Source organism: Urtica dioica, chromosome 6, assembly GCF_054948205.1.
Source record: "Urtica dioica subsp. dioica isolate 48M chromosome 6, U.dioica_male_clone48M_v1_H2, whole genome shotgun sequence".
NCBI classification, from domain to species: Eukaryota; Viridiplantae; Streptophyta; class Magnoliopsida; order Rosales; family Urticaceae; genus Urtica; species Urtica dioica.
In genome coordinates this window covers 18,472,953-18,498,059 of record NC_142761.1, presented here as the reverse complement: position 1 = coordinate 18,498,059, position 25,107 = coordinate 18,472,953, and the positions used below count along the sequence as shown (strand labels likewise).

At 43.4% G+C, this 25,107-nt stretch overlaps 2 protein-coding genes across 2 annotated transcripts; one reads left to right on the top strand and one right to left on the bottom strand.

Moving 5' to 3' along the window:
* Positions 1–2,447: 2,447 nt before the first annotated feature.
* LOC149393474 (uncharacterized) lies at positions 2,448–3,782 on the bottom strand. Its single transcript, XM_089618043.1, has 2 exons — positions 2,966–3,782; positions 2,448–2,482 (listed from the first exon to the last, which is right to left on the bottom strand). Exons 1-2 carry the CDS (start codon positions 3,780–3,782, stop codon positions 2,448–2,450), a joined length of 852 nt encoding a protein of 283 aa, XP_089474169.1.
* An 11,201-nt stretch (positions 3,783–14,983) lies between these two features.
* FIB4 (Plastid-lipid associated protein PAP / fibrillin family protein) lies at positions 14,984–17,871 on the top strand. The gene is made up of 4 exons (XM_089617628.1): positions 14,984–15,307; positions 16,061–16,297; positions 17,346–17,472; positions 17,563–17,871. Exons 1-4 carry the CDS (start codon positions 15,032–15,034, stop codon positions 17,775–17,777), a joined length of 855 nt encoding a protein of 284 aa, XP_089473754.1. The 5' UTR covers positions 14,984–15,031; the 3' UTR covers positions 17,778–17,871.
* The last annotated feature ends 7,236 nt before the right edge of the window (positions 17,872–25,107 follow it).

The following is a 25,107-nucleotide window of genomic DNA, read 5'->3' as shown; positions in this document are numbered from 1 at the left end:
GTCGTTCCTCGAGTCAAGCCACTAGTCACTCTCGTCGAGTCGAGCCTTGCTCCTCGAGTCGAGTCACTCTCGTCAAGTGGAAACCGTCATATTTCACGTGGGAAGAATGGTATTCGAAGGCCCGCAAGAGCCCGGCAAGACGAGCCGTTCACCGCACACACATCACGCTGCGCCGGCCAGCCGTGCAGCAGGAAGCGCGCCGCGCCAGGACATGCTCGCGCCGCGCGCTCTATGCGCCGCGCGACCTGTGCCGCGACCGGTGACCCGCGCGCCGCGCGTTGTGCGCCGCGCTTTGTGCGCCGCGCGCGCCGTGCGCCTCCACTTGATGGCATGCGCGTTCCTAGTCCCACATGGACAAAAAAGGGACCTTCTAAGGCCCCCAAACACCTATATAAACCCCCTCCCATTGAGGGGAAAGCAATCCAATAATATCCCATTGAATCCTATTCAATTCGATAAATTCTCTTCATCTCCTATCGACACGCTCGATTTCTTACTCTTCTCTGCTTCTCTGGATGCCATATTTGGCCTGAAGCAGACTCTCTTCTCTCTCCCTCGTTCTCAAAGGTTCCGAAGCACTCACGGGGACTTCCCGGACGTCGCTCCCTTTGACCGAACGTTCTCCGGTGCTCAAGCACGCCCCTAGGGTTCTCGACTAGAGTCCCCCTCGCGCGTCTAACACGCTAGACGCGTACGCGATCTCCGAAGTTCTGAGATGCTGCCGAGGACTCCTCGCGCCCCGTCTCCTTCGTCGAGCACGCCTCTCCACCAAGGCTCCGCGCCTCACACTGCGTCCTACACGCTTGAACTACGTTCTGACCTGATCCCACGCACGGGTACGTAGGCAGCCGACAACCAAGGCACGGTCACTCCTCCTCCTCACCCCCTACCTCTCCCGAGAGGTGGGTTGATTGGAGAAAACCCTAGCTCGAGACTATCGAGTTCACACTCTTGGCCCGGGTGCGATCACTTGGTCCGGCCTTGGATCGAACCGCCCGAGGTTTTAAATAGTTGTTCATTTTCGTGCGACAACTATAATTAGACAAGGGGTACATGGGAAACTTCTCGGCTTGTCTAGTGGTGCAATTTCTGGTTCCTTTTCTAAGGGCAATTGGCTCATCTAGAATTTCAAGTGTACCTATACTCTCGGCTGACTCATCAAGAATGGGTGAATTTGAGATGAAAGGAGAAGAACTACCTTGATCCGTGTTTGGTTCTGATGATGACAGTTCTGGAGTTTCAACTTCACCTTCTGATTGCACTCTTGAGTTAACACGGAAATCAGATATTGGTTCCTCATTTGAATCAATTCCATTTTCATTATATGATGACATTTCATTTTGATCATTTGGAGCATTTGGGACATTTTGTACACGGCTAGAAATATTAGGCAGATCCAAAATAGGCAGAGAATGATTTAAATCCCAAAAACACTCTTCAATATTATTCTCCCCCTGAAGAGGGATTTTGTCAAAAAAGGTTGGTTTTCAAAAAATGTGACATCCATACTTACAAAGAATTTACCCGAGCTAGGGTCATAACATTTAAAACCTTTTTGAGTTGGTGAAAAACCAAGAAAAATGCATTTAATTGCTCTAGGATCAATTTTTCCTCTAGCATGATCATGAACGTGTACAAAGGCAGTACACCCAAAGATTTTAGGATTTAGATGTGTGAAACATTTGTTCTCCGGAAAAAAAAAATTATGTGTAAAAATGGGAGTTTTATAGCTAAGGATTTTGCTTGGCATTCTATTAATTAGATATGTAGCAGTTAACAAAGCTTCTCCCCAAAAACGTTTTGGAACATTCATAGAAAACATTATAGCTCGAGTAACTTCAAGAAGATGTCTATTTTTCCTTTCGGCAACTCCATTTTGTTGAGGTGTATAAACACAAGAACTCTGATGGATTATGCCTTTTTCATTTAAAAACTCACCAAGAATTTTGTTAAAATATTCTCTACCATTATCAGTTCTCAAAATCTGAATACGGCTATCAAATTGAGTTTCAACCATGTTGTAAAAAATTTTGAAAGTGTTTTCAGCCTCAGATTTATCCTTTAAAAGGTATATCCATGTGGTTCTAGTGTGATCATCAATAAAGGTAATGAACCAGCGAGTGTTGGTTAAAGATTTTACACGAGATGGCCCCCAAATATCACTATGAATTAAAGCAAAAGGTTTAGAAGGTGTATATTTCAAAGTAGGAAAATGAGACCTTTTATGTTTTGCCAATTGACAGATTTCACATTGCAAAAAATCAATATTCTTATTATGAAACATAGAGGGAAACAAATGCTTTAAATAACCAAAACTTGGATGTCCCAAACGAAAATGCCACAACATAATGTCATCAGATACGGAAAATAAACTAGAACAAAGAGGTTTCTGAATTTGTTTACTCAAGGTGGTCTCGGATGTAAAGTAGTAGACCCCTCCATTTTCTTCAGCACTGCCAATCATCTTCCCCGAACTTAGATCCTGAAAATCACAACCAGAAGGAATAAAAGTGAGTTTGCATTGTGAATCAGTTGTCAATTTATGAACGGATAAGAGGTTATAGGCAAGTTTAGGAACATGGAGAACATTAGAAAGAGTAATGGATGGTGATAAAATAATTGAACCTTTCCCAGCGATGGCTGAAAGAGATCCATTTGCAATTTTCACTTTTTCATGACCAGAACAAGGATAATATGTATGGAAAAGATATGATGAGTCAGTCATGTGGTTTGTAGCACCAGAATCTAAAATCCAAGGATTGGAGTTTTCTAAGGTTGTTTTAAGGGCTGCTACATGAATACCTTTTCTTAGCTAAGGTTGATGTTGATTGATGAGAGGACCACATCTTAAGCATTTGCTCTAAATCTCCTTTAGTGAAAAAAGACTGATCTTGAGTTGATGAAGAGGCTCTAGGGCTGCTTGGCTGAGACTTGGGTGCCGTGGACTGAGAGGCTTGAAAGGCACCCTTGTTGTTGTTGTTGAAGGGCTGTGGAAGATCATCAGGTTTGCCGTGAAGCTTCCAGCACTTTGCTTTGATGTGCCCTATCTTTTTGCAGTACTCACAAGTTGGAGCATTGTTGTTGTAGCGGCCAGAGGAATTTCTTGGGTTCCGGTTGTTGTTGTTGTTATTGTTGTTGTTGTAATTAGGCTTGGAAGACACCATTGCACTCGTTTCTGAATGTGTTGGTGCAGCCTCATTCTTTCCGGATCCCAGCATGACTTGGCGAGAAGTTTCCTTTCTCCGAACTTCCGAAAAAACCTCCCGGGTGCTTGGGAGAGGGTCTCGGCCAAGAATCCTTCCTCTGACTTCATCAAGATCTGCATTCAAGCCAACCAAAAATTTAAAAACTCTTCCTTTCTCCACGAGCTTCTGGTACAAGGCGCTGTCCTTTGGGCAGCTCCACTCGTGGTTGCAATAAAGGTCTTCCTCTTGCCAAAGCATCTTCAGGTCGGTGTAGTACTTTGTCACTGACTTCTCGCCTTGTCTAGCCTTGCTCAATTGAGTTTCTATCTCAAAGAGTGTGCCAGCGTTGCCAAGATCAGAGTACGTCTCTCTAACCGCCGTCCAGATGTCACTTGCTGTAGGAAGAAAAAGATACGTCCTCCCTAGACCTGCATCCATAGAATTAATGAGCCATGACATAATCATGGAATTTTCAGCCTCCCAAACGCCATATTTGGCTGCACCTTCCTTCACGTCTGGTTTGGTTGTGATTCCAGACAAATAGCCAAATTTGCCTCTCCCTTGAACGAAGAGTTTGACTGATTGAGACCACTCCATGAAATTACTCCCATTCAATTTATGGGAAGTGATGGAATGAGAAGAATTGTCATGGTGTATGATCACGAGTACCTATATGTGTTTTAGGGTTTTGTGTAGCTCTGATACCATAAAAGTAAAACAGAGATAAGGAGATGTGCGGAATTGATATTTTCTCATTAGCATCAGACGTGTATTTATACACATTACAAGGAAAGGGAAATAAACAAATAAGGAAACCTAATCCTACTATACAAGGAAACAAATAATCAGCTGTTGACAACTAAGGACAGCTAAGAAAAACGTGTACAGCTAAGGGAATTAATCCCACACACTAATCAGCTCTAACTAACAAGGAGAAAAATAAAGCCCATCTAACAATCAACCTAATGGGCCTTTTAACAATGTTACACGTTAATTAGACTATTCTGGAGAGTATACACGGAAATAACATAATACTTTAACAGCTGCTACACGAATACCTTTTTTAGCTAAGGTTGTTGTTGATTGATGAGAGGACCACATCTTAAGCATTTGCTCTAAATGCTCTAAATCTCCTTTAGTGAAAGAAGACTGATCTTGAGTTGATGAAGAATTTCCAGTAAAACTGGTATTATTGGACTCGGCCATGGTGTATGATCACGAGTACCTATATGTGTTTTAGGGTTTTGTGTAGCTCTGATACCATATAAGTAAAACAGAGATAAAGAGATGTGCGGAATTGATATTTTCTCATTAGCATCAGACGTGTATTTATACACATTACAAGGAAAGGGAAATAAACAAATAAGGAAACCTAATCCTACTATACAAGGAAACAAATAATCAGCTGTTGACAACTAAGGACAGCTAAGAAAAAACGTGTACAGCTAAGGGAATTAATCCCACACACTAATCAACTCTAACTAAAAAAGGAGAAAAATAAAGCCCATCTAACAATCAACCTAATGGGCCTTTTAACAATCTTACACGTTAATTAGACTATTCTGGAGAGTATACACGAAATTAACATAATATTTTAACAGTTTGAGGACGCGATTCCACATTCCGTCATCCGTATCGCTATTGCGACCGCTACCCGATGACCTTCCGACTCGTACGCGAAGGGGATACGCCGCTATCCACGAGGCGAGCCTCCACGGGGGGTTACGGCTGCCTTTCCAGCCTGTGATCCAAGATGTTCTGGTTCGATTGAACGTCCACGAGTCGCAGATGTCTCCATCCTTCTATCGCGTGGTGGCTGTGTGCCACATGATGTTCCACCGAGCGAAGGGCCGGGCCGTATCGGCTGATGATATTAGCAATCTCGTGTCTGTCTACGACGTCCCCGGGAAGCCCGACTTTTACAAGGTTCAACATCGCAAGTGTTTTCCCATACTCACCAAGCTATCCTCCAAGCATCGTTATCCTTGGGTGTGGGTGTCCGAATCCGCCTTTGGAACGGCGCCTCTCGACTTTGGCCCCGCGGCCGACTTCCCGGCCGACCGTGGCATCGAGAGTTCTGAACTCGCGCTCGTGATTGGAGCCGTTCCGGAATCGAGGAGACAAGGGTGGTTCGTGCCTGGTGATGAAGTTCCCGGACCTCATGGCGACTACTGGATGGTTCGTGCCTGGTGATGAAGTTCCTCGGCACGGAGACCGCGGAGGACCCCGAGTCTGAAGCAGGGGGTTCCTCTGCTCCCCTCCCCGATGCGAGGGATACTAACCATATATATCCTTCATGCTATCGCAGTATTCTTTGGTTTATGTTTACTGTTATATTCTAACCGATTGTCGTCCTTTGTGACAGATATCATGGCTCGGGATCGTTTGCGTGCGCGGGTGCCGAGGGTGGAACCTACTGCCGAAGTTGTCATCGCGGCTCACTCTCGAGTTGAGGCTCGCCGCGGGGGATCTCCGGTGCGAGCGAGGAACGAGGCGATCTCTTCGAACAAGTGACTGTTGTCGTCGATCTCTCTCAGTTCACCCTTCAGCCATAAGTGTGTTCATACGTCGACAGCGCCAGACGGCATGGATTCGATGCTCCTAGCGGAGGCGGCGGAGTTGAGGGGCCAATGTTCCCAGGGGATCTTTGAAGCCCCCCTGCGAGACTTTAAGGGTCTCCTGACGACGAGCGACCTCGAGTACTTCAAAATGGGATCAGCGACGCCCGAAAGGTACGATCTGCTTTTTGACTTATATACAGCCATCATACTTATCGTGATTGCACGTGCACCACCCTTTTTTGCAGATGCTCGCGCGTCAAGAGCGAGGCGACCGCATTCTCCGAGACTTGTTGCGGCGAATGCAGAACATGAAAAGGGACATGGAGAGCGCGGCGGTCGATCACGCCGCTGCTCTAGTGGGGGTCCGGACTGCCCAAGAGTTTCAGGCGCTCGAGGATGAGTCGAAGTGAACCCGCGTAGAGGTATCTCGTCTAGGCGCGGAGTTGGCTACCGAGAGATCACTGCGCATGGCTGCACAAGCGTGTCGGGAGAAGGCAGAAGAAGCGGCTGACACCTTCTTGGGGGAGACGAAGAAACTCCAAGCGGCGCTCTCAGGCCGAGATGAGGATCTGAAAATCGTCCATGCTCGACTATCGGCGAGCGAGATCTCTCGCGTGAAGGCGGAGAGGGAAAGGGACTCTTTGCTAGTGGAGATGCAGACCCTCATTGAAGAGAAGGACGACGCCGTGCGATCCAAGGCGGATCTAGAGGATGACTGGGACATCACCTTGGAGGAAGCTCGTTACGCAGGGGCCGTACGGGTTCGAGATGCGACCGCGAAGGAGAATGCATCTCGCAGGACCACCTTTTCCTTCTTTGACGGCATGTTTCCTCCTTTGGACGACGTGCCCCAGGTGCACGACCCACATCCCTTGAGTCGAGCCTCACTCCTCGAGTCGACCCTCGCTCCACGAATCGAGTCGTTCTCCTCGAGTCGAGCCTCGCTCCTCGAATCGAGTCGCCCTTCACGAGTAGATACTTTCATGTTTCACACGACTAGCATGATATCCGGAGCTCCGACGCCCAACGGGCCAAATAAAATAAAGGCCGTAGAAGCCCACAAAAGGCAAGCTAGGCGCGCGCCGCGCCAAACACACTGTGCGCCACGCCTGATTGGACTCGAGCCACATGCAGTGCAGCGCGTCTTGCGCGCCGCGTGCCGCGAGGGCCATGCTGCGCGCCGCGTGCATGCGGCGCTCCTCCTCTTGGCGGGGCACGCGCCCCCAGTCCCATATGGATGAGAAAGAAACATCCTAAAGCCCTCCAACTACTATAAATACCACCTCTCATTAAGGGGGAAGAAATCCTATTTATTCCTATTGATTCGCTCGAATTCTCGCTCTCATTTGCTTCTCTTGATGCCATCTTTGGCCTGAAGCGCTCTCTACAAGTTTCTCGCGTTCTCAGAGGTTTCGAAGCACTCTCAGGGACTCGCGGACGTCGCTCCCTCTGATTGAACGCCGAGACTAGTGCCCAGGCACGCTCCTAGGGTTTTCAATTGAAAATCCCCAACACGTCTAGCACACTAGACGCGTCCGCGATTTCTGACAGAAAATCGCCTACGCATCCTACGCGTCCCACGAAGTTCTGAGATGTCACCGAGGACTCCTCCACGCTCCATCTCCTTCATCGAGAATGCCCTCAAGGCTCCGCGCCTCACTCTACGTTACATACGCCCTGAACTACGTGATGACCTGATCCTACACACGAGTACGTAAGCAGCCTACACCAAAAAGGCACGGTCACTCCTCCTCCTCACCCCTTCTCTCCTCTAAGAAGTGCGTTGATTGGAGAAAACCCAGCACGAGACTTTTATGTTCACACCTTTGGCTCGGGTGCGGACACTTGGTTCGGCCTTGGGTCAAACCATCCTAAGCTTTTAATCGTTGTTCATTTTTGTGTGACAACACTACGCATAACTCCTCGAGTTGAGTTCGCTCCTCAAGTCGAGTCCGAGTCCACGAATTAATTGACAAGTCCTCGTGTCAACTCTACGCATAACTCCTCGAGTTGAGTTTACTCCTGAGTCGAATACCGAGTCCATGAATTAGCTGACAAGTCCTCGTGTTGACTCTACGAATAATTCTAGGAGACGAGTTGTCGACTCTACGCATAACTCCTCGAGTCAAGCCCCAATCCACGAGTTGACTGACTAGTCCTCTTGTCGACTTTGCACATAACTTCTCGAGTTAAGTTCATTCCTCGAGTCGAGTCCCGAGTCCACGAATTGGCTGACAAGTCCTCGTGTTGACTCTACGCATAACTCCTCGAGTCGAGTCCTGAGTCCACGAATTGGCTGATAAGTCCTCGTGTCGACTCTACGCATAACTCCTCGAGTCGAGTCCCGATCCACGAGTCGACTGACTAGTCCTTGTGTCGACTTTACGCATAACTCCTCGAGTTGAGTTCACTCCTCGAGTCAATTCCCGAGTCCATGAATTGGCTGACAAGTCCTCATGTTAACTCTATGAATAACTCCTCAAGTTGAGTTCACTCCTCGAGTCGAGTCCCGAGTCCATAAATTGGCTGACAAGTCTTCGTGTCGGTTCTACTCATAACTCCTCGGGTTGAGTTCATTATTCGAGTCTAGTCCTGATCCACCAGTCGACTGACTAGTCCTCATGTCGACTTTGCGCATAACTCCTCGAGTTGAGAAAACTCCTGGAGTCGAGTCTTGAGTCAACAAAATGGCAGATAAGTCCTCTTGTCGACTCTACGCATAACTCCTCGAGTTGAGTTCACTCCTTGAGTCGAGTCTCGAATCCATGAATTGGCAGACAAGTCCTCATGTCGAGACTATGCATAACTCCTCTGGTTGAGTTCACTACTCGAGTCGAGGACTGATCCACGAGTCGACTGACTAGTCCTCGTGTCGACTATACGCATAACTCCTCGAGTTCAGTTTACTCCTCGAGTCGAGTCCCGAGTCCACAAATTGGATGACAAGTCCTCATGTCAACACTACGGATGAATCCTCGAGTTCAGTTCACTCCTCGAGTCGAGTCCCGAGTGTTGGAATTCATCTAGGGTATAAGAAAAAGTTTAACACTTCGTTAAGCGGCGGAATTTTAAAAAATTTATTTTTCAAGTAAAACAGTTTTTACTAACCTAGACAAAGAGCAAGCACATGTAAATAAAACTAATATGAGCATAATAAATTTACTAACCTCTTTAGAAGCTTGAACGTTGATGAGCCTTCGGAAGGTTGAAAACGTTCGTCTCCCTCGCAGCACATCTCTCTTTCTTTCCTCGGCAACTCGAGCAACCACGAAAGTTTCTATCACTAAATCACTCGAAATAAAAGGAATTAGTGTGTGGGCACTTTTAAACACAACGACTTAAGAACGAGTCTTGAAGTCGCAGAGCTAAACTCTAGGTCAAATGAGGACCTAGGTGCCAAAACAATAAAACGAAATTGAAGAGAGATAGAGAGAGAGAGGATCAGCCAAGCTAGAGAGAGAAGCTCTCAAATCTCTAGAACTTGGGATGAATGAAATGTGTGGAATGAGGCTCCTATTTATAGGAGAGGTCTCACCTTCAATAAGGTAGTTTCCTCTTCTATAGAACATCACATATTCATGAGCCAATTTCCCTTTTTTTCTTGAGATACTCGGCCAACATAGGCTTCATTAAGCCTTGGATTTGTTTCCTTTTTTGTTCCTTGCCTTGCCTTGTCTCTCTCTTGGCCGAATCCTTTATGCATCCATATGCAAATTTGTTTCCTCTTTTTCTTTTGGCAAGTATCTTGATACATTTATGCACAAAATAATCTCTCTTATTTCTCTATAGGGTAGGCGCCCAAATGGTCTCTAGAAAGGCCTTCTAGAAACTTTTCTATTTGTTCATGACAACATGAAAAAGGCTCATTAAGAATTTTCAATAAAATTCTTATGAAATGAAATTAATCCACAAGGCCCAATGATCAAGTTATGGCCAAGTGTTATTGAGTCATAAAATGACCATGTCAAAAAATTTATCGACATTCATTTCATCCTATGTCTCAAAAGACAAAAATACCCTTTTGACTATTTTCGTTCTTGTTTTGACTTAGCTTCCAGTTTAACTATTCCTAATCGATGTGATTCGTGACAATGACCTTATGGATCCAAATGAACAAAGCTTGAGCTAAAATACTTGGACTCAAAAGTTTACAAACATTTTCTAAGTTTAGCTTAATGTCAACTGACTCCACTAAAGAGTTGACACTGAAAATCTCTCGGTTCAAATGAATTTATTTTCTACTCAAGAATTCAACCTAATTGTAATGAGTGGATCCACAGAATATTATCAGTGTTTACCCTTCATGAATATCATCAGCTAGTCGGGATTTACAAAATTACCATTTTACCATTCTAGCTGTTATTTCCTCAACTCCTTTGTTGCTTGTGAATAAGTAAGAAAAAATGTATTGACGAGGAGCTAACAAGTCACATTGTTTCATCCAAAAGAGTCAAGACTCAATTTGGACACTAGCCAGTTCATTTATTCACACTCCAAGGAACAAAGCATGAGGTGACATACATTGCATTTCAGCAATCTTGTACATGAATTCCATATCTATGATAACTTCACAAAGTTACTCATGACATTCTCACAACTTAGTATTTCACCAATAGGCCCTGTTCGGAATCACATAGTGAGTCCGAACTCTGACTTTCTCAAATGAGAATACTAAGGTGTGAAATGACGTGTCCCATTTCGGGATTAAGGTAAGCACGATGCAATTCATACGTAGTGACTTCGAGACATAAGAGGTTAAATGATTTGTTCTTATCTTGTCTCTAGAAGTGCACTGGTCAATTCAGTACCTTCGGAAGATACCTAGAAGAACTATAGAGTCTCCAACTCTTAATGCCTCATAACCAGACATCATAGATTCTTCTAACAATCATACTGGGGTCAATAGTCATTTGACCCTTAGATTGCAAATTTATCATTTTAAGCAAACTACGAAGAGTTTGTTCATGCAAATCTACATTTGTCTCTTCGTAAGTTGTTCAAATCTACAAACTCCCACTTGACTCAAAGAAGATGTGTGTAGTCCTTCATGCCTAATCCCTCTCGATGTTGGTCGAAGACCTTGTTCGCTAGGGCCTTTGTGAATGGATCTGCTAGGTTGTCCACCGTTGAGATCTTCTTCACTTCCACGTCTCCGCGCTGCACGATCTCTCGAATCAAATGGTATTTCCTCTCAATATGCTTAGAGCGCTTATGGCTTCGAGGTTCCTTTGAGTTAGCGACAGCCCCACTATTATCACAATAAAGTGTCATGTGCTCGTCGACGTTTGGAACAACTTCCAAATACTTAAGCAATTTTCTAAGCCATATAGCCTCTTTGGATGCTTCACAAGCAGCCACATATTCTGCTTCCATTGTGGAGTCAGCAACGCAAGATTGCTTAATACTTCTCCACACAACAGCTCCACCATTAAGGATGAACATAGATCCCGAAGTGGATTTCCTGGAATCCTTATCCGCTTGAAAATCGGAGTCGGTATATCCCGTCATAGTCAGGTCAGTACCTGAGTATGTAAGCATCAAGTTCCTAGTTCTTCGAAGATACTTAAGAACATGTTTAACAGTAATCCAGTGCTCGTGTCCAGAGTTGGATTGGAAACGGCTAACTACGCCAACGGCGAAACAGATGTCAGGTCTAGTGCAAAGCATAGCATACATGAGGCTTCCTACGGTAGAGGCGTAAGGAATTTTCCTCATGTCTTCAATCTCTTGTGCAGTCTTGGGAGACTGGTCCTTAGAGAGTGAAACTCCATGCCTAAAGGGTGATTGCGAATTTATCATTTTAAGAAAACTACGAAGAGTTTGTTCATGCAAATCTACATTTGTCTCTTCGTAAGTTGTTCAGTTTGTTTATGGACTAAAGACTAATGTTTTATCATAAAGCTTCAAACAGACACGGAAGAATGAATGAACGTTTCAACTTTTTATTAATGAATAAGCAATTACAAGCTAGAGTCTTCATGAGACTTTATTACATCGAATGTACAATATAAAGATTACAACTCTTCTTGTGGGCACCATTGGCAACACCGAGTCCATGAATTGGTTGATAAGTCCTTGTGACAACTCTATGCATAACTCCTTGAGTTGAGTTCCCTACTCAAGTCGAGTCCTGATCCACGAGTCGACGGACTAGTCCTTGTGTCGACATTGCGCAAAACTCCTCAAGTTGAGTACAACCCAAGAGTCGAGTCTTGAATCCACGAACTGGCAGACAAGTCCTCGTGTCGAATCTACGCATAACTCCTCGAGTTGAGTTCGCTCCTCGAATCGAGTCAGAGTCCATGAATTGGTAGACAAGTCCTCGTGTCGACTCTACGCATAACTCCTCGAGTTGAGTTTACTCTTGACTCAAATACCGAGTCCATGAATTGGCTGACAAGTCATCGTGTTTACTATACGAATAAGTCCAAGAGTCGACTCCCGAGGCCACGAATTGCCTGACAAGTCCTCGTGTCGACTCTACGTATAACTCCTCGAGTCAAGTCTCGATCCACGAGTTGACTGACTAGTCCTCATGTCGACTTGACGCATAACTCCTTGAGTTGAGTTCACTCCTCGAGTCGAGTCCCGAGTCCACATTTTTGGCTGACAAGTCCTCATGTCGACTCTATGCATAACTCCTCGAGTTGAGTTCACTTCTCGAGTCGAATTCCGATCCACGAGTTAACTGACTAGTCCTCGTGTCGACTTTACGCATAACTCCTCCACTTGAGTTCACTCCTCAAGTCCAGTCCCGAGTCCACGAATTGGCTGACAAGTCCTTGTGTTGACTCTACGCATAACTTCTCGAGTCGAGTTCACTCCTCGAGACGAATCCCGAGTCCAAGAATTGGCTGACAAATCTTCGTGTCGACTCTACGAATAACACTCCTCGAGTTGGGTTTACTCCTCCAGTCGGGTCCCGAGTCCATGAATTGGCCGACAAGTCCTCGTGTCGATTCTAAGCATAACATTTCGAGTTGAGTTTGCTGGTCGAGTCGAGTCCGAGTCCATGAATTGGCTCGCGAGTCCTCGTGTCGACTCTACGAATAACCCAAGGAGTCGAGTCCTGAGTCCATGAATTGGCTGACAAGTCCTCGGATCGACTCTATGCATAACTCCTCGAGTCGAGTCCCGATCAACGAGTTGACTGACTAGTCCTCATGTTGACTTTACGCATAACTTCTCGAGTTGAGTACACTCCTCGAGTCGAGTCCCGATTCCACAAATTAGCTGATAAGTCCTCGTGTCAACTCTACGCATATCTCCTTGAGTCGAGTCCCGATCCATGAATCGACTGACTAGTCCTCGTGTCGACTTTACGCATAACTCCTCGAGTTGAGTTGACTCCTCGAGTCGAGTCCCAAGTCCACGAATTGGCTGACAAGTCCTCGTGTCGACTCTACGCATAACTCCTCGAGTTGCGTTAACTCCTTGACTCGAATCCCGAGTCCACGAATTGGCTGACAAGTCCTCGTGTCGACTCTACGAATAACTCCTCGAGTTGACTTCAGTCCTCGAGTCGAATCTAGAGTCCATGAATTGGCTGACAAGTCTTCATGTCGGCTCTACGCATAACTCCTTGAGTTGAGTTCACTACTCGAGTCGAATCCTGATCCACGAGTCGACTGAATAGTCCTCGTGTCGACTTTGCGTATAACTCCTCGAGTTGAGTATACTCGTTGAGTCGAGTCTTGAGTCCACAAAATGACAAGTCCTCTCGTCCACTCTACGCATTACTCCTCGAGTCGAGTCCCGAATCCATGAATTGGTAGACAAGTGCTCGTGTCGACTCTATGCATAACTGCTCCAGTTAAGTTCACTACTCGAGCTGAGTATTGATCCACGAGTCGACTGACTAGTCCTCGTGTCGACTTTAGGCATAACTCCTCGAGTTCAGTTCACTCCTCGAGTCGAGTCTCGAGTCCACAAACTGGATGACATGTCCTCATGTCGACTCTACTCATGACTCCTCGAGTTCAGTTCACTCCTCGAGTCGAGTCCCGAGTCCATGAATTGGTTGACAAGTCCTCGTGACAACTCTACGCATAACTCCTCGAGTTGAGTTCACTACTCGAGTCGAGTCCTGATCAACGAGTCGACGGAGTAGTCCTCGTGTCGACTTTGCGCATAACTCCTCAAGTTCAGTACGCTCCTTGAGTCGAGTCTTGAGTCTTCGTGAGACTTTATTACATAAATAAAGACTACTACTCTTCATCTGGGCACCATTGACAACATTCCCTTCTTCCACAGAGTCACGGCGAAGAGCTGAGAGGTTGCGAAAATGAGAAATCTCGGATTCCGATGAAATCTACCACGAAGAATAAACGAAGAAGAAGAAGAGGTCGGAGAAGAAACCAACCTTACCTCACTCGACTCCGACAACTCTTTCTTCTTCTCTGGTAAGTCAATCACTCTTCTTCTCCGGTAAATAACCCAGAAGTTGATTTTTCTTACTAATGAGTCTTCTAAATTTTGTTGGAAATAGGTCCTATCCATTTAATTTCTTATTCAAGTCCATATGAGTAAATGTATATTAATTTTATAATTTGAACTGAGAACTTTCTCGTTTGATTTTGATTAATTTAAATATATTCATTTTGTCTCGAGAATAATTATCACGCTTGAATATTTATTTATTAAATTAATTTCCGAAATGTGTCTTTGCTAAATAATTTCTTATTCGAGTCGAACTAAAGATTTCACTCACTCGTTCCGAGATTTCTCATCACCTTAACATATTTAAAAGTAATCCGATAAATTCATTGGACCATTCTTCACTTATGAAATTTATTTGCAACATAAAAAACTTGTTTATCAAATTACAATACGATACGAGTGATACAAAAATTTTTACTTTACACAAAATCTTGATCACAGAGTTAGAGACATTTGGGAACACGGAATCCACCACCGCATGCATGGTCACTGGATCCGGGTCGCAAGAAGAGAAGAAGTTGTCGAAATAGGCGGAGATAATACCTTTGACGCCGTGACCCCACACTTCGTGAACGAGTCCGGCATTTATCTCCACACTCCATTCACGTGTTTTCAAGAAGCGCATCGAGACAGCACAATTTTAACTCTTTTAGGACTCCTTTCTAGCAAAATATCAGCGGGACCCGCTTTTATTAATTGAGGACCATAATTTTCAAGAATATCATACAGAAAAAAAAAACATGAAAAATAACAATAACAGTCATTCACTAAATAATGACCAAAACATTTTCTACGAAAAAAAAAAAAAAAAAAAAAAAAAAAAAAAAAAAACTCGTAAAGTCTTTCATGGCTTTTTCAAGCTTCGTTGCGCAGTCACTGACCTCCGTCGTCTCTCACTCTTCTTCTTCTCATTCGTTTATATGTCCGACCAAAAATCACTCTGTCTCTCCTAATCGCTATCCGACCTGCTCGGAATGGCGTCGTCTGGTGAACCATGGAGTCCGAGTAAAAGCGAATGGCTTTCCGGCGAAGTCGATGTCTCAGGACCTCGGCTTCGACTCTTCGGCGGTGGATAATATGATTAATCCGACCATTATTCCGAACTTAAAGGTCAAATTATTGGTGAGTGGTTATGTTCTTTGTTCTCGGTCAGAATTTTGTGGCCTTTTTTGGGGTTTCGGATTCGTTTGGTCTCAATTTTTGTTCCCCGATTATACAGAGCGAATTTTACAAAGAATTTTCGAAAGACCGAACTTTGGGTCCATAGTTATTATGAGAATGAAAATTATGGGAATTCGGATTTATTGAGGTCTTGGATTCTGTTACCGTGTCTTACGTTATCTTTATAGCGAAACTTGAGAGGAGTTGAGCCTCTTATTTTAGATAAATAATACAAATGATTGATCTTCAATTCCTAATAACATTCAGTGGATATTTAGTCAATTTTATGTAAAGTTCTTCAAAAACCTTTCCCTAGGTCTTTAGTTCCAGTGCAGGTATACCCTTGATTGTTACTTTAAAATAAAGATTTTGTGTTCTATTCTAAGCATCTGTAGCATAGTTTTAGTAATTAAGTCAACAACAATCAGTAATTAGTGCGTCCAGAAATTTGGCTATTTCGAACCATTTACTGAATTCCATGAGAGTATTTGTCTCTCAATCAATCTGATTCAATCAATATAAGTTAACAAACCAATGTTTTCAAGACCTTAAGTTATGTTCATGTCCAACAGCATTATAACTTATGATCCAACGTTGAAAACTTAAGTTAATGTTCATGTCGCATGGGATAAGAAATTAGCCGTTGTATCTAATATCGGTCCATGTTCTTCTTTATGTGTGGGTGATAAATAAAGTTTGTCGGGTCAATCGCAGAGTTCGGTTTCAGGGGTAAACCGAGGCCTCGCGGCGAACGAGGACGATCTCCGAAAAGCAGACGATGCAGCCAGGGAGCTTGAAGAGGCTGGTGGAATCGTAGATTTATCGAAAGATCTTGAAAAACTCCAAGGAAAATGGAAGCTGATATATAGCAGCGCGTTCTCGTCTCGGACTCTAGGCGGGAGCCGCCCCGGTCCTCCCACCAAAAGGCTACTTCCGATCACTCTCGGCCAGGTTCGCCCTAAAACATTTGCTTTAGAGATTCTAATGTTATATTTTTTATGGGATGTTCCAGTTATGGTTAAAACTAGTTTATATAACTTATGTAGTTAATCAAACAATGAAAGTAAATTTTAGGATAAATTACATGAATGCCCCTAGAACTTTTGACCGTTTAACAACGTGGTCTTTATTTTTATTTTTCTTACAGCGTCATCCTTGAATCCATCCATTTGCCCATGTGATTGGCATGTGACTATTTAAACGGGACAAAATTGTAAAATAATAAAAAAAAATTTGATTTTATAATTATTTAATATTATTAAAAATTATTATTTATTATATAAAAAATAAATAAAAATAAAATAATTATGTATAATATGAATTTTTAATAAAAATGAATTGTAAAAATGAATTATTATTTATTATTAATTTTCTATTATCGTGAAAAAAAAGTATAATTAAAATGTATAAAAAAAAGTATTAAAAAAAGACAACAAACAAAATGAAAAATGAAATTTTTTAATTTTAATTTATTAATTTTAAATATAAAATAATTAAATAAAGGATATATAGGTAATTTTAAATATTCAGGTTGTAATATGTCGATTACACAAGTTAAAATAGACGGAATATAGAAAAAATTTGACGGAAGGACTAAGTTTGTAAGAATATGAAAGTTTAAGGACGACGCTGTAAGAAAAATAAAAGTAGGGACCACGTTGTTAAATGATCAAAAGTTCAGGGGGTATGAGTGTAATTTATCCTAAATTTTATTATTTTTTCTGCCTAGCTCTTTAATTCTCGGAGCTCGCACTCACCTCAAAGGGTGACAATCCCGATACGATCTTCGGATTTTCTTTGGGGTCATACTGGGCTATTGATACTAATGAGACATATGTTTCATTACTTAATTTTCACCTATGGGGTTGATGCAGCCTGTACTAACTAATAAACCAAGATTATAACTATTCTCGAAAATATCATTAACTTCCTGTGTATCAGATTCTTGATGTAGCTTCAGTATAGTTTAAAGACTGGATGTTTTTTTGGGTGTGATTAGATATTTCAGCGGATCGATATCTTGAGCAAGGACTTCGATAACATAGTCGAGCTCGAACTAGGTGCTCCCTGGCCGCTGCCACCTCTTGAAGCGACCGCCACGTTGGCCCACAAATTCGAGCTCATAGGTTTGGTTTTCTTGAACTCGAAGTCTCTTCAGTTCTATTTTTATTTTTATTCGAACAAATGAAACGACGTATGTCATCTTGACTTATCAGGGTCTGCAAAGATTAAAATCATATTTGAGAAAACAACAGTGAAGACATCTGGGAACTTGGCACAACTTCCGCCATTAGAGATACCTCAGATTCCGGAGGGGTTGAGGCCTCAGTCGAATAGGGGCACCGGTGACTTTGAAGTTACTTATTTGGACGCCGATATGCGAGTCACCAGAGGAGACAGAGGCGAGCTTAGGGTTTTTGTGGTCTCTTAATCTTTCACTTAGTAATAAATGGGTGTGTTACACGATGAACAAATAACAGTATACTTGTAAATTTGTCATTGTATAATCTGAATATTCTTCTACTTGCCCTGTCTCCAGGATCTCAGAAGTTTTTGAAAGATAGATCAGAGTCAAGACCTTAAATAAATAAATGTGCATTGTAGAGATTTAAGAGTGTTATGGAAAGCGTAGTTCGTTAAGTCCTCCCACTCGAACAAGCATTGAAAAACCAACCATTCTTTATTTGTGGAACAAATTTTTACTGTTAGTTTATCAATGCTATTAGCCATCATTAGCCGGTGAACTATTGGTCCAAACAAAAAGGAAAAAAAACCTGGTTCAAACTCTAACGGTTTAAAATAGGGAAAATATAATCGAAAAAACTGTGTTTTACTCGAATGACTCATTTCTCCTCTCTGTTTTACACTGTAATATATAACCTGCTCCGCACATGGAGGATATGAAATGAATTCCGTTTGCAATAGAAAAATATATATATATATATATTTTTTCAGAAAAATTACGTGATAAGACTAACTTTTGTAGTCTCTCTCAAAAAGTTCTTGTACATACAAACAATATATTAAAAAAATTGCTAATTTAAAAGATTGTGTCTATGGTCAACATTTTGTAAAATAGGTGTAGCGGGTGGCTTAATTTGTATTTAAATTCTTATTTCTCTTCTGAAACCGTCTCCCTTATTTATTGTATTGCAGATATAGAAAACTATTTACAGTAACAAAATAGCATACTAAAAAATATTTATAATAAGTGATCATATGGAACAAAGTTCAACTACAGACATAAGATTACAAATATTTACGAAACCAAAATACTAATTGTTACTCATAGAATTCGCCGAACTCAAACATATAGTCGGCACACCCAGAATACAGATATCCAGTAATAGAGTTCGTACCCAAAGGTCCGAGGACTCGCGAAGGTTAAGGAACGAACGTTCATTTAAAAAAAAAGAGCGGACCCTATTACTCAGAACTTCGAAGAGAAGAGAAGACAATGGGACAAAAGAAAGGCTAGTCAGACAATAAAGCATGTGTAATATTTAATCAAAACGCTCACCTAAACAGTTAAGACCGAGGAAAGCGTAAATAACCATCCACTCTTCACAAGGGAAGACCAAATAACCGCGAGGGAACGTGAAGCTGATCACCCCACGATTCCTAAACTCTCTCCCACGAGACCCACGAACAACTGTAAAAGCCCCCAGACTTCTATAAATAGGGATTTCGACAAGACAAAAGGACACAGACAATCTCTGGAAACAAGAAGAACTAGATTTAGCTTTAACGTTTACTCTCATCTATTTTGCTCTCTTGTAATAGATTCGTCTTTATTTAGAGAAAGTCTTGCCTAGGTCCTGAGACTGTTCGAGGCTGTGTACTCGGAACTCAGATTACTTTGTAAGATTTGTGACCAATTTTTTAGGTTAACATTTTGGCGCTAGAAGGAGGGGGGCTAAAGAATTATGGCCAGTTCATCAATTCCAGACCATAACACAGCATATGGCAATCTTGAAGCAGAGATTGAGCATCACAACCGCACTCTACCGCTCACTGCGGAGGAAATGGCCGAGGTCCACCGACAACCCAGTGTTACTGAACAATTCAAGGAAATGCGAGAGCGTATCCGGGCATTGGAGACCAGCAATACAGTGTTGGAATTGATCTAGGGTTAATAAAAGATTTAACGCTTCGAGCAAGCGACGGAATTTAAAAATTTTCTTTTAAACAAGTAAAACAATTTTACTAACCTAGACAAATAGCAAGTGTTGTCGGTCGTTTTCGGAAAACCCGAGACGCCAAGAAGGCACGTCGCTCAAAGGGCCGATGGTCAGACCGGAGGTCCTGAAGAGCGGCAAATCTTCAAGCCCTCGCCCAAACTCCTGACTCCTCGAGTCGAGCTTCGCTCCTCGAGTCGAGCCTTGAGTCAATCTCCTCGAGTCGAGCTTCGCTCCTTGAGTCGAGCCTTGAATGGTTCCTCGAGTCGAGCCTTTAATTGTCCCTCGAGTCGAGCCTCGAGTCACTTTCGAGTCGAGCCTCGAGTCATCCTCGAGTCACTCCTCGAATCAAGTCGCTAGTCGCTCTCGCCGGGCCGAGCCTTGCCCCTCGGATCGAGTCACTCTCATCAAGTAGAAAGCTTCATATTTCACGTGAGAAGAATGGCATTCGAAGGCCCGCAAGAGCCCGGCAAGACGAGCCGCTCACTGCGCACGCAACGCGCTGCACCGGCCAGCCGGGCAGCAGGCAGCGCGCCGCGCCGGCTAGGCAGCGCGCCGCGCCGGTCAAGGAACCCTGCGCCGCGCGTCCTGCGCCGCGCGTCCCGCGCCGCGCCCGGTGACCCGCGCGCCGCGCCCCCTGCGCCGCGCGCCGCGCGCCGCGCGTTGTGCGCCGCCCTTTGTGCGCCGCGCGCGCCGTGCGCCTCCACTTGATGCCACACGCATTCCTAGTCCCACATGGACGAAAAAGGGACCTTCTAAGGCTCCCAAACACCTATAAATACCCTCTCTCATTGAGGGGAAAGCCATCCCAAGATATCCAAGAATATCCAATAATTCTCTTCATCTCTTATCGATACGCTCGATTTCTCTGCTTCTCTGGATGCCATATTTGGCCTGAAGCAGGTTCTTTTCTCTCTCCCTCGTTCTCAAAGGTCCCGAAGCACTCACGGGAACTTCCCGGACGTCGCTCCCTTTGACCGAACGTTCTCCGGTGCTCAAGCACGGCCCTAGGGTTCTCAACTAGAGCTACCCTTGCGCGTCTAACACGCTAGACGCGTACGCGATCTCCGAAGTTCTGAGACGCTGCCGAGGACTCCTCGCGCCCCGTTTCCTTCGTCGAGCACGCCTCTCCGCCAAGGCTCCACGCCTCATACTGCGTCACACACGCATGAACTACGTTCTGACCTGATCCCAACTAAAGGGTACGTAGGCAGCCGACAACCAAGGCACGGTCACTCATCCTCCTCACCCCCTACCTCTCCCGAGAGGCGGGTTGATCGGAGAGAACCCTAGCTCGAGACTATCGAGTTCACACTCTTGGCCCGGGTGCGATCACTTGGTCCGGCCTTGGATCGAACCGCCCGAGGTTTTAAATAGTTGTTCATTTTCGTGCGACAACAGCAAGTATATATAAATTAAAACTATTAAAGAGCATTATTTATTTACTAACCTTTGTGAAGCTTGAACGTTGAGAAGCCTTTGGAAGGTTGAATGTTCGTCTCCCCTCGTAGCTTGTCTTTCTTCTTTCCTCGGGAACTCGAGCAACCACGAAAGGTTCTATCATAAGAATCACTCGAGAAAAAAAAGAATTAGTGTGTGGGCACTTTTAAACACGACGACTCAAGAACAAGTCTAAGAGTCGAAGAGCTAAAACACTAGATCAAATGTAGACCTAGTTGCCAAAACAAAAATGAAAAGAACTAAGAGAGAGAGAGAGAGAGAGAGAGAGAGTTGGGCAGCCACATGGTCTAGAGAGAGAAGCTCTCAATCTCTAACTGATGAGTGGATCCACAAGATATTATCTATGTTTACCCTTCATAAATATCATCAGCTAGTCGGGATTTACAAAATTACCATTATACCCTTCTAGTTGTTATTTCCTCAACTCCTTTGTCGCTTGTGAATAAGTTAGAAACAATTAATTGACGAAGAGCTAACAAGTCACATTGTTTCATCCAAAAGAGGCATGACTCAATTTGGACACTGGCCAGTTCATTTATTAACATTCCAAGGAACAAAGCATGAGGTGATATACATTGCATTTCAGCAATCTTGTACATAAATTTCATATCTATGAGATCTTCAAAAAGTTACTCATGACATCTTCATCACTTAGTACTTCACCAATAGGTCCTGATATGAATCACAATGTGAATCCGATCTCTGACTTTCTCAAATGAGAATACGTAAGCTATGAAATGACATGTCTCATTTCAGGATTGAGGTAAGCATGATGCAATTCATACGTAGTGACTTCGAGACATAAGAGGTTAAATGGTTTGTTCTTATTCTGTCTCTAGAAGTGCACTGGTCAATTCAGTACCTTCGGAAGATACCTAGAAGAACTATAGAGTCCTCAACTCTCAATGTCCCATAACCAGACATCATAGATTCTCCTAACGATCGTACTGAGATCAATAGTCCTTTGATCCTTAGATTGTGAATATATTGTTTTAAGCAAACCATGAAGAGTTTGTTCATGCAAATCTACATTTGTCTCTTCATATGTTGTTAGGTTTGTTTATGGACTAAAGACTAAGGTTTTATCATAAAGCTTCAGACAAGGAAGAATGATTGAACGTTTCAACTTTTATTAATAAATAAGCAGTTACAAGCAAAAGAGTCTTCGTAAGACTATAGTACATCAAATGTATACAAATAGACACTACTACTCTTCTTGTGGGTACTTACTATTGACAACAAACTCCCTCTTGACTCAAAGAAGATGTGAGTAGTCCTTCATGCCTAATCCTCCCGATGCTGGTAAAAGACTTTGTTCGCTAGGGCCTTGGTGAATGAATCAGCTAGGTTGTCCACCGTTGAGATCTTCTTCACCTCCACGTCTCCACGCTGCACGGTCTCTCGAATCAAATTGTATTTCCTCTTAATATGTTTAGAGCGCTTATGGCTTCGAGGTTCCTTTGAGTTAGTGACAGCCCGGCTATTATCACAATAAAGGGTCATGGGCTCGTCAACGTTTGGAAAGACTTCAAAATACTTACGGAATTTTTTAAGCCATACAGCCTCCTCTTGAATGCTTCACAAGCAGCCACATATTCTGCTTCCATTGTGGAGTCAGCAATGCAAGATTGCTTAATACTCCTCCACACAACAGATCCACCATTAAGGATCAACACAGATCCCGAAGTGGATTTCCTGGAATCCTAATTTGCTTGAAAATCGGAGTCGATATATCCCGTCATAGTCCGGTCAGTACCTGAATATGCAAGCATCAAGTTCCTAGTTCCTCGAAGATACTTGAGAACATGCTTAACATCAATCCAGTGCTCGGGTCCTGGGTTGGATTTAAAACGGCTAACTACGCCAACTACGAAGCAGATATCAGGTCTAGTGCAAAGCATAGCATACATGAGACTTCCTACGGCTGAGGCGTAAGGAATTTTCCTCATGTCTTCTATCTCTTTTGCAGTCTTGGGAGACTGGTCTTTAGAGAGTGAGACTTCATGCCTAAAGGGTGTTTGGCCATTCTTGGAGTCTTGCATCGAGAAGCGAACCATCACCTTATCAATATAAGATGCTTGAGAGAGCGACAAAGTCCGGTTTATCCGATCTTGAAAGATTTCGATCCCCAGAATGTACGCTGCTTCTCCTAAATCCTTCATATCGAATTGCTTTGCCAGCCAGACCTTAACCTCAGATAACCTACCCACATCATTACCTATGAGTAGTATATCATCGACATATAGTACCAGAAACACAACTTTACCTTAGTCATTAACTTGTAAACACACGGCTCATCTATTGACTGCTCAAAGCCGAAGCTCTTCACAGTTTCATCGAATCTAATATTCCATGACCTAGATACTTGCTTTAATACATAAATGGACTTAAGCAACTCACAAACCTTGGTCTCTTGACCTTCTTTCACGAAACCGTCTGGTTGAGCCATATAAATACGCTCGTCAAGATTGCCATTCAGGAAGGCAGTCTTGACATCCATTTGCCAGATCTCATAATCGAGAGCTACAGCTATGGACAGAAGTATGCGAATGGATTTAAGCATCGCGACTGGCGAGAAGGTTTCTTCATAGTCAATCCCTTCTTTTTGGGTATAACCCATTGCCACTAGTCGTGCTTTGAACGTCTCGACATTCCCATCCGGACCCCTTTTCTTCTTGTATATCCACTTTAACCCTACGGGTTTAATCCCTTTAGGAAGGTCTACAAGTTTCTAGACTTTGTTGACATACATCGAGTGCATTTCAACTTTCATGGCATCAAGCCAAAAGTTTGACTAAGATCCATCCATTGCATGGCTGTAGGAAACAGGGTCATCCATGTCAGAGACGGCTACGAGAGTGTCTCCGTAAGACTTGTACCTATTAGGCTTTTGAGTAGCCCTCCCTCTACGTCGAAGTACTACTTGACGAGGTTCTGATGAGTTAGGTTGTGTTTCAGTTGGGTTAAGAACAGTTCTTACAGATGAGGTAGAAGCTTCCTCACCAAAGTTTTCTTCAAGCATAATTTTGCTTCTAGGTTTTACATCTTTCATAAAGTCCTCCTCAAGGAAACGAGCATTTGTGCTAACGAAAGTCTTATCGTCCTCGAGACTATAGAATGTGAAACCTTTGGTTTCCTTTGGATATCCAACAAACAGACACAATTCTGACCTACTAGCAAACTTTCTAGTCTTTTGCCTTAGCACGTGTGCAGGGCAACCCCAAATTTTGATGCGGCCAAGATTTACTTTACAGCCAGTCTATCGTTCATAAGGAGTACCAGGAACCAATTTAGACGGAACTTGGTTCAGAATGTAAGCGGCTGTTTCGAGGGCATATCCCCAAAAGAAAAGAAGGAGTGATGAGTAACTCATCATTGATCTAACCATCTCCATAAGAGTTCGGTTTCTTCTCTATGACACTCTATTTTTTGAGGTGTGCCAGGTGTGGTAAGCTGAGAAGCGATACCTTTTTCTTCAAGAAAGTCATCGAACTCTCCAGACATATACTCACCACCTCGATTTGATCGAAAGGTTTTGATCACTTTGTCAGTTTGCTTTTCCACTAAAGCCCTAAAGACCTTAAATATTGTAAAGGTCTCGGATTTGTGTTTTAGCACATAGAGAGAACAATATCTTGAGTAATCTTCGGTGAAGGTAACGAAGTATTCGTATCCTCCTCGTGCCTGTTGACTGAGTGGACCACATACATCAGAATGTACAAGTTCCAGCAACTCAGTGGCTCTTCGACCCTTATCGGAGAAAGGTCTCTTAGTCATTTTTCCTTCTATGCAAGATTCCCAAGTAGGTAGTGAACCTATTACAGAGGCTTGGAGTGGACCGTCCCTCACAAGTCTCTTAATCATGTGTAGACTGATATGACCAAGTCTTAAGTGCCAGAGATATGTTGAGTTTGTTAGATCGGAGGAATCGGAAAGTTTGATCCTCTTTGGCTCCCTAACTAGATCATTATCTATTTCGGTGTCCAATACAGAGGGTTGAGTGGGATCGATGTAGAAAAGAGCATTCTTCATACATGCCTCAGTGACAAAAGAATTATCAAGAAACGAATATACAAATTCCATTCTTAATGAACTTTAACCAATAGTCTTGTTCAAGAAGAC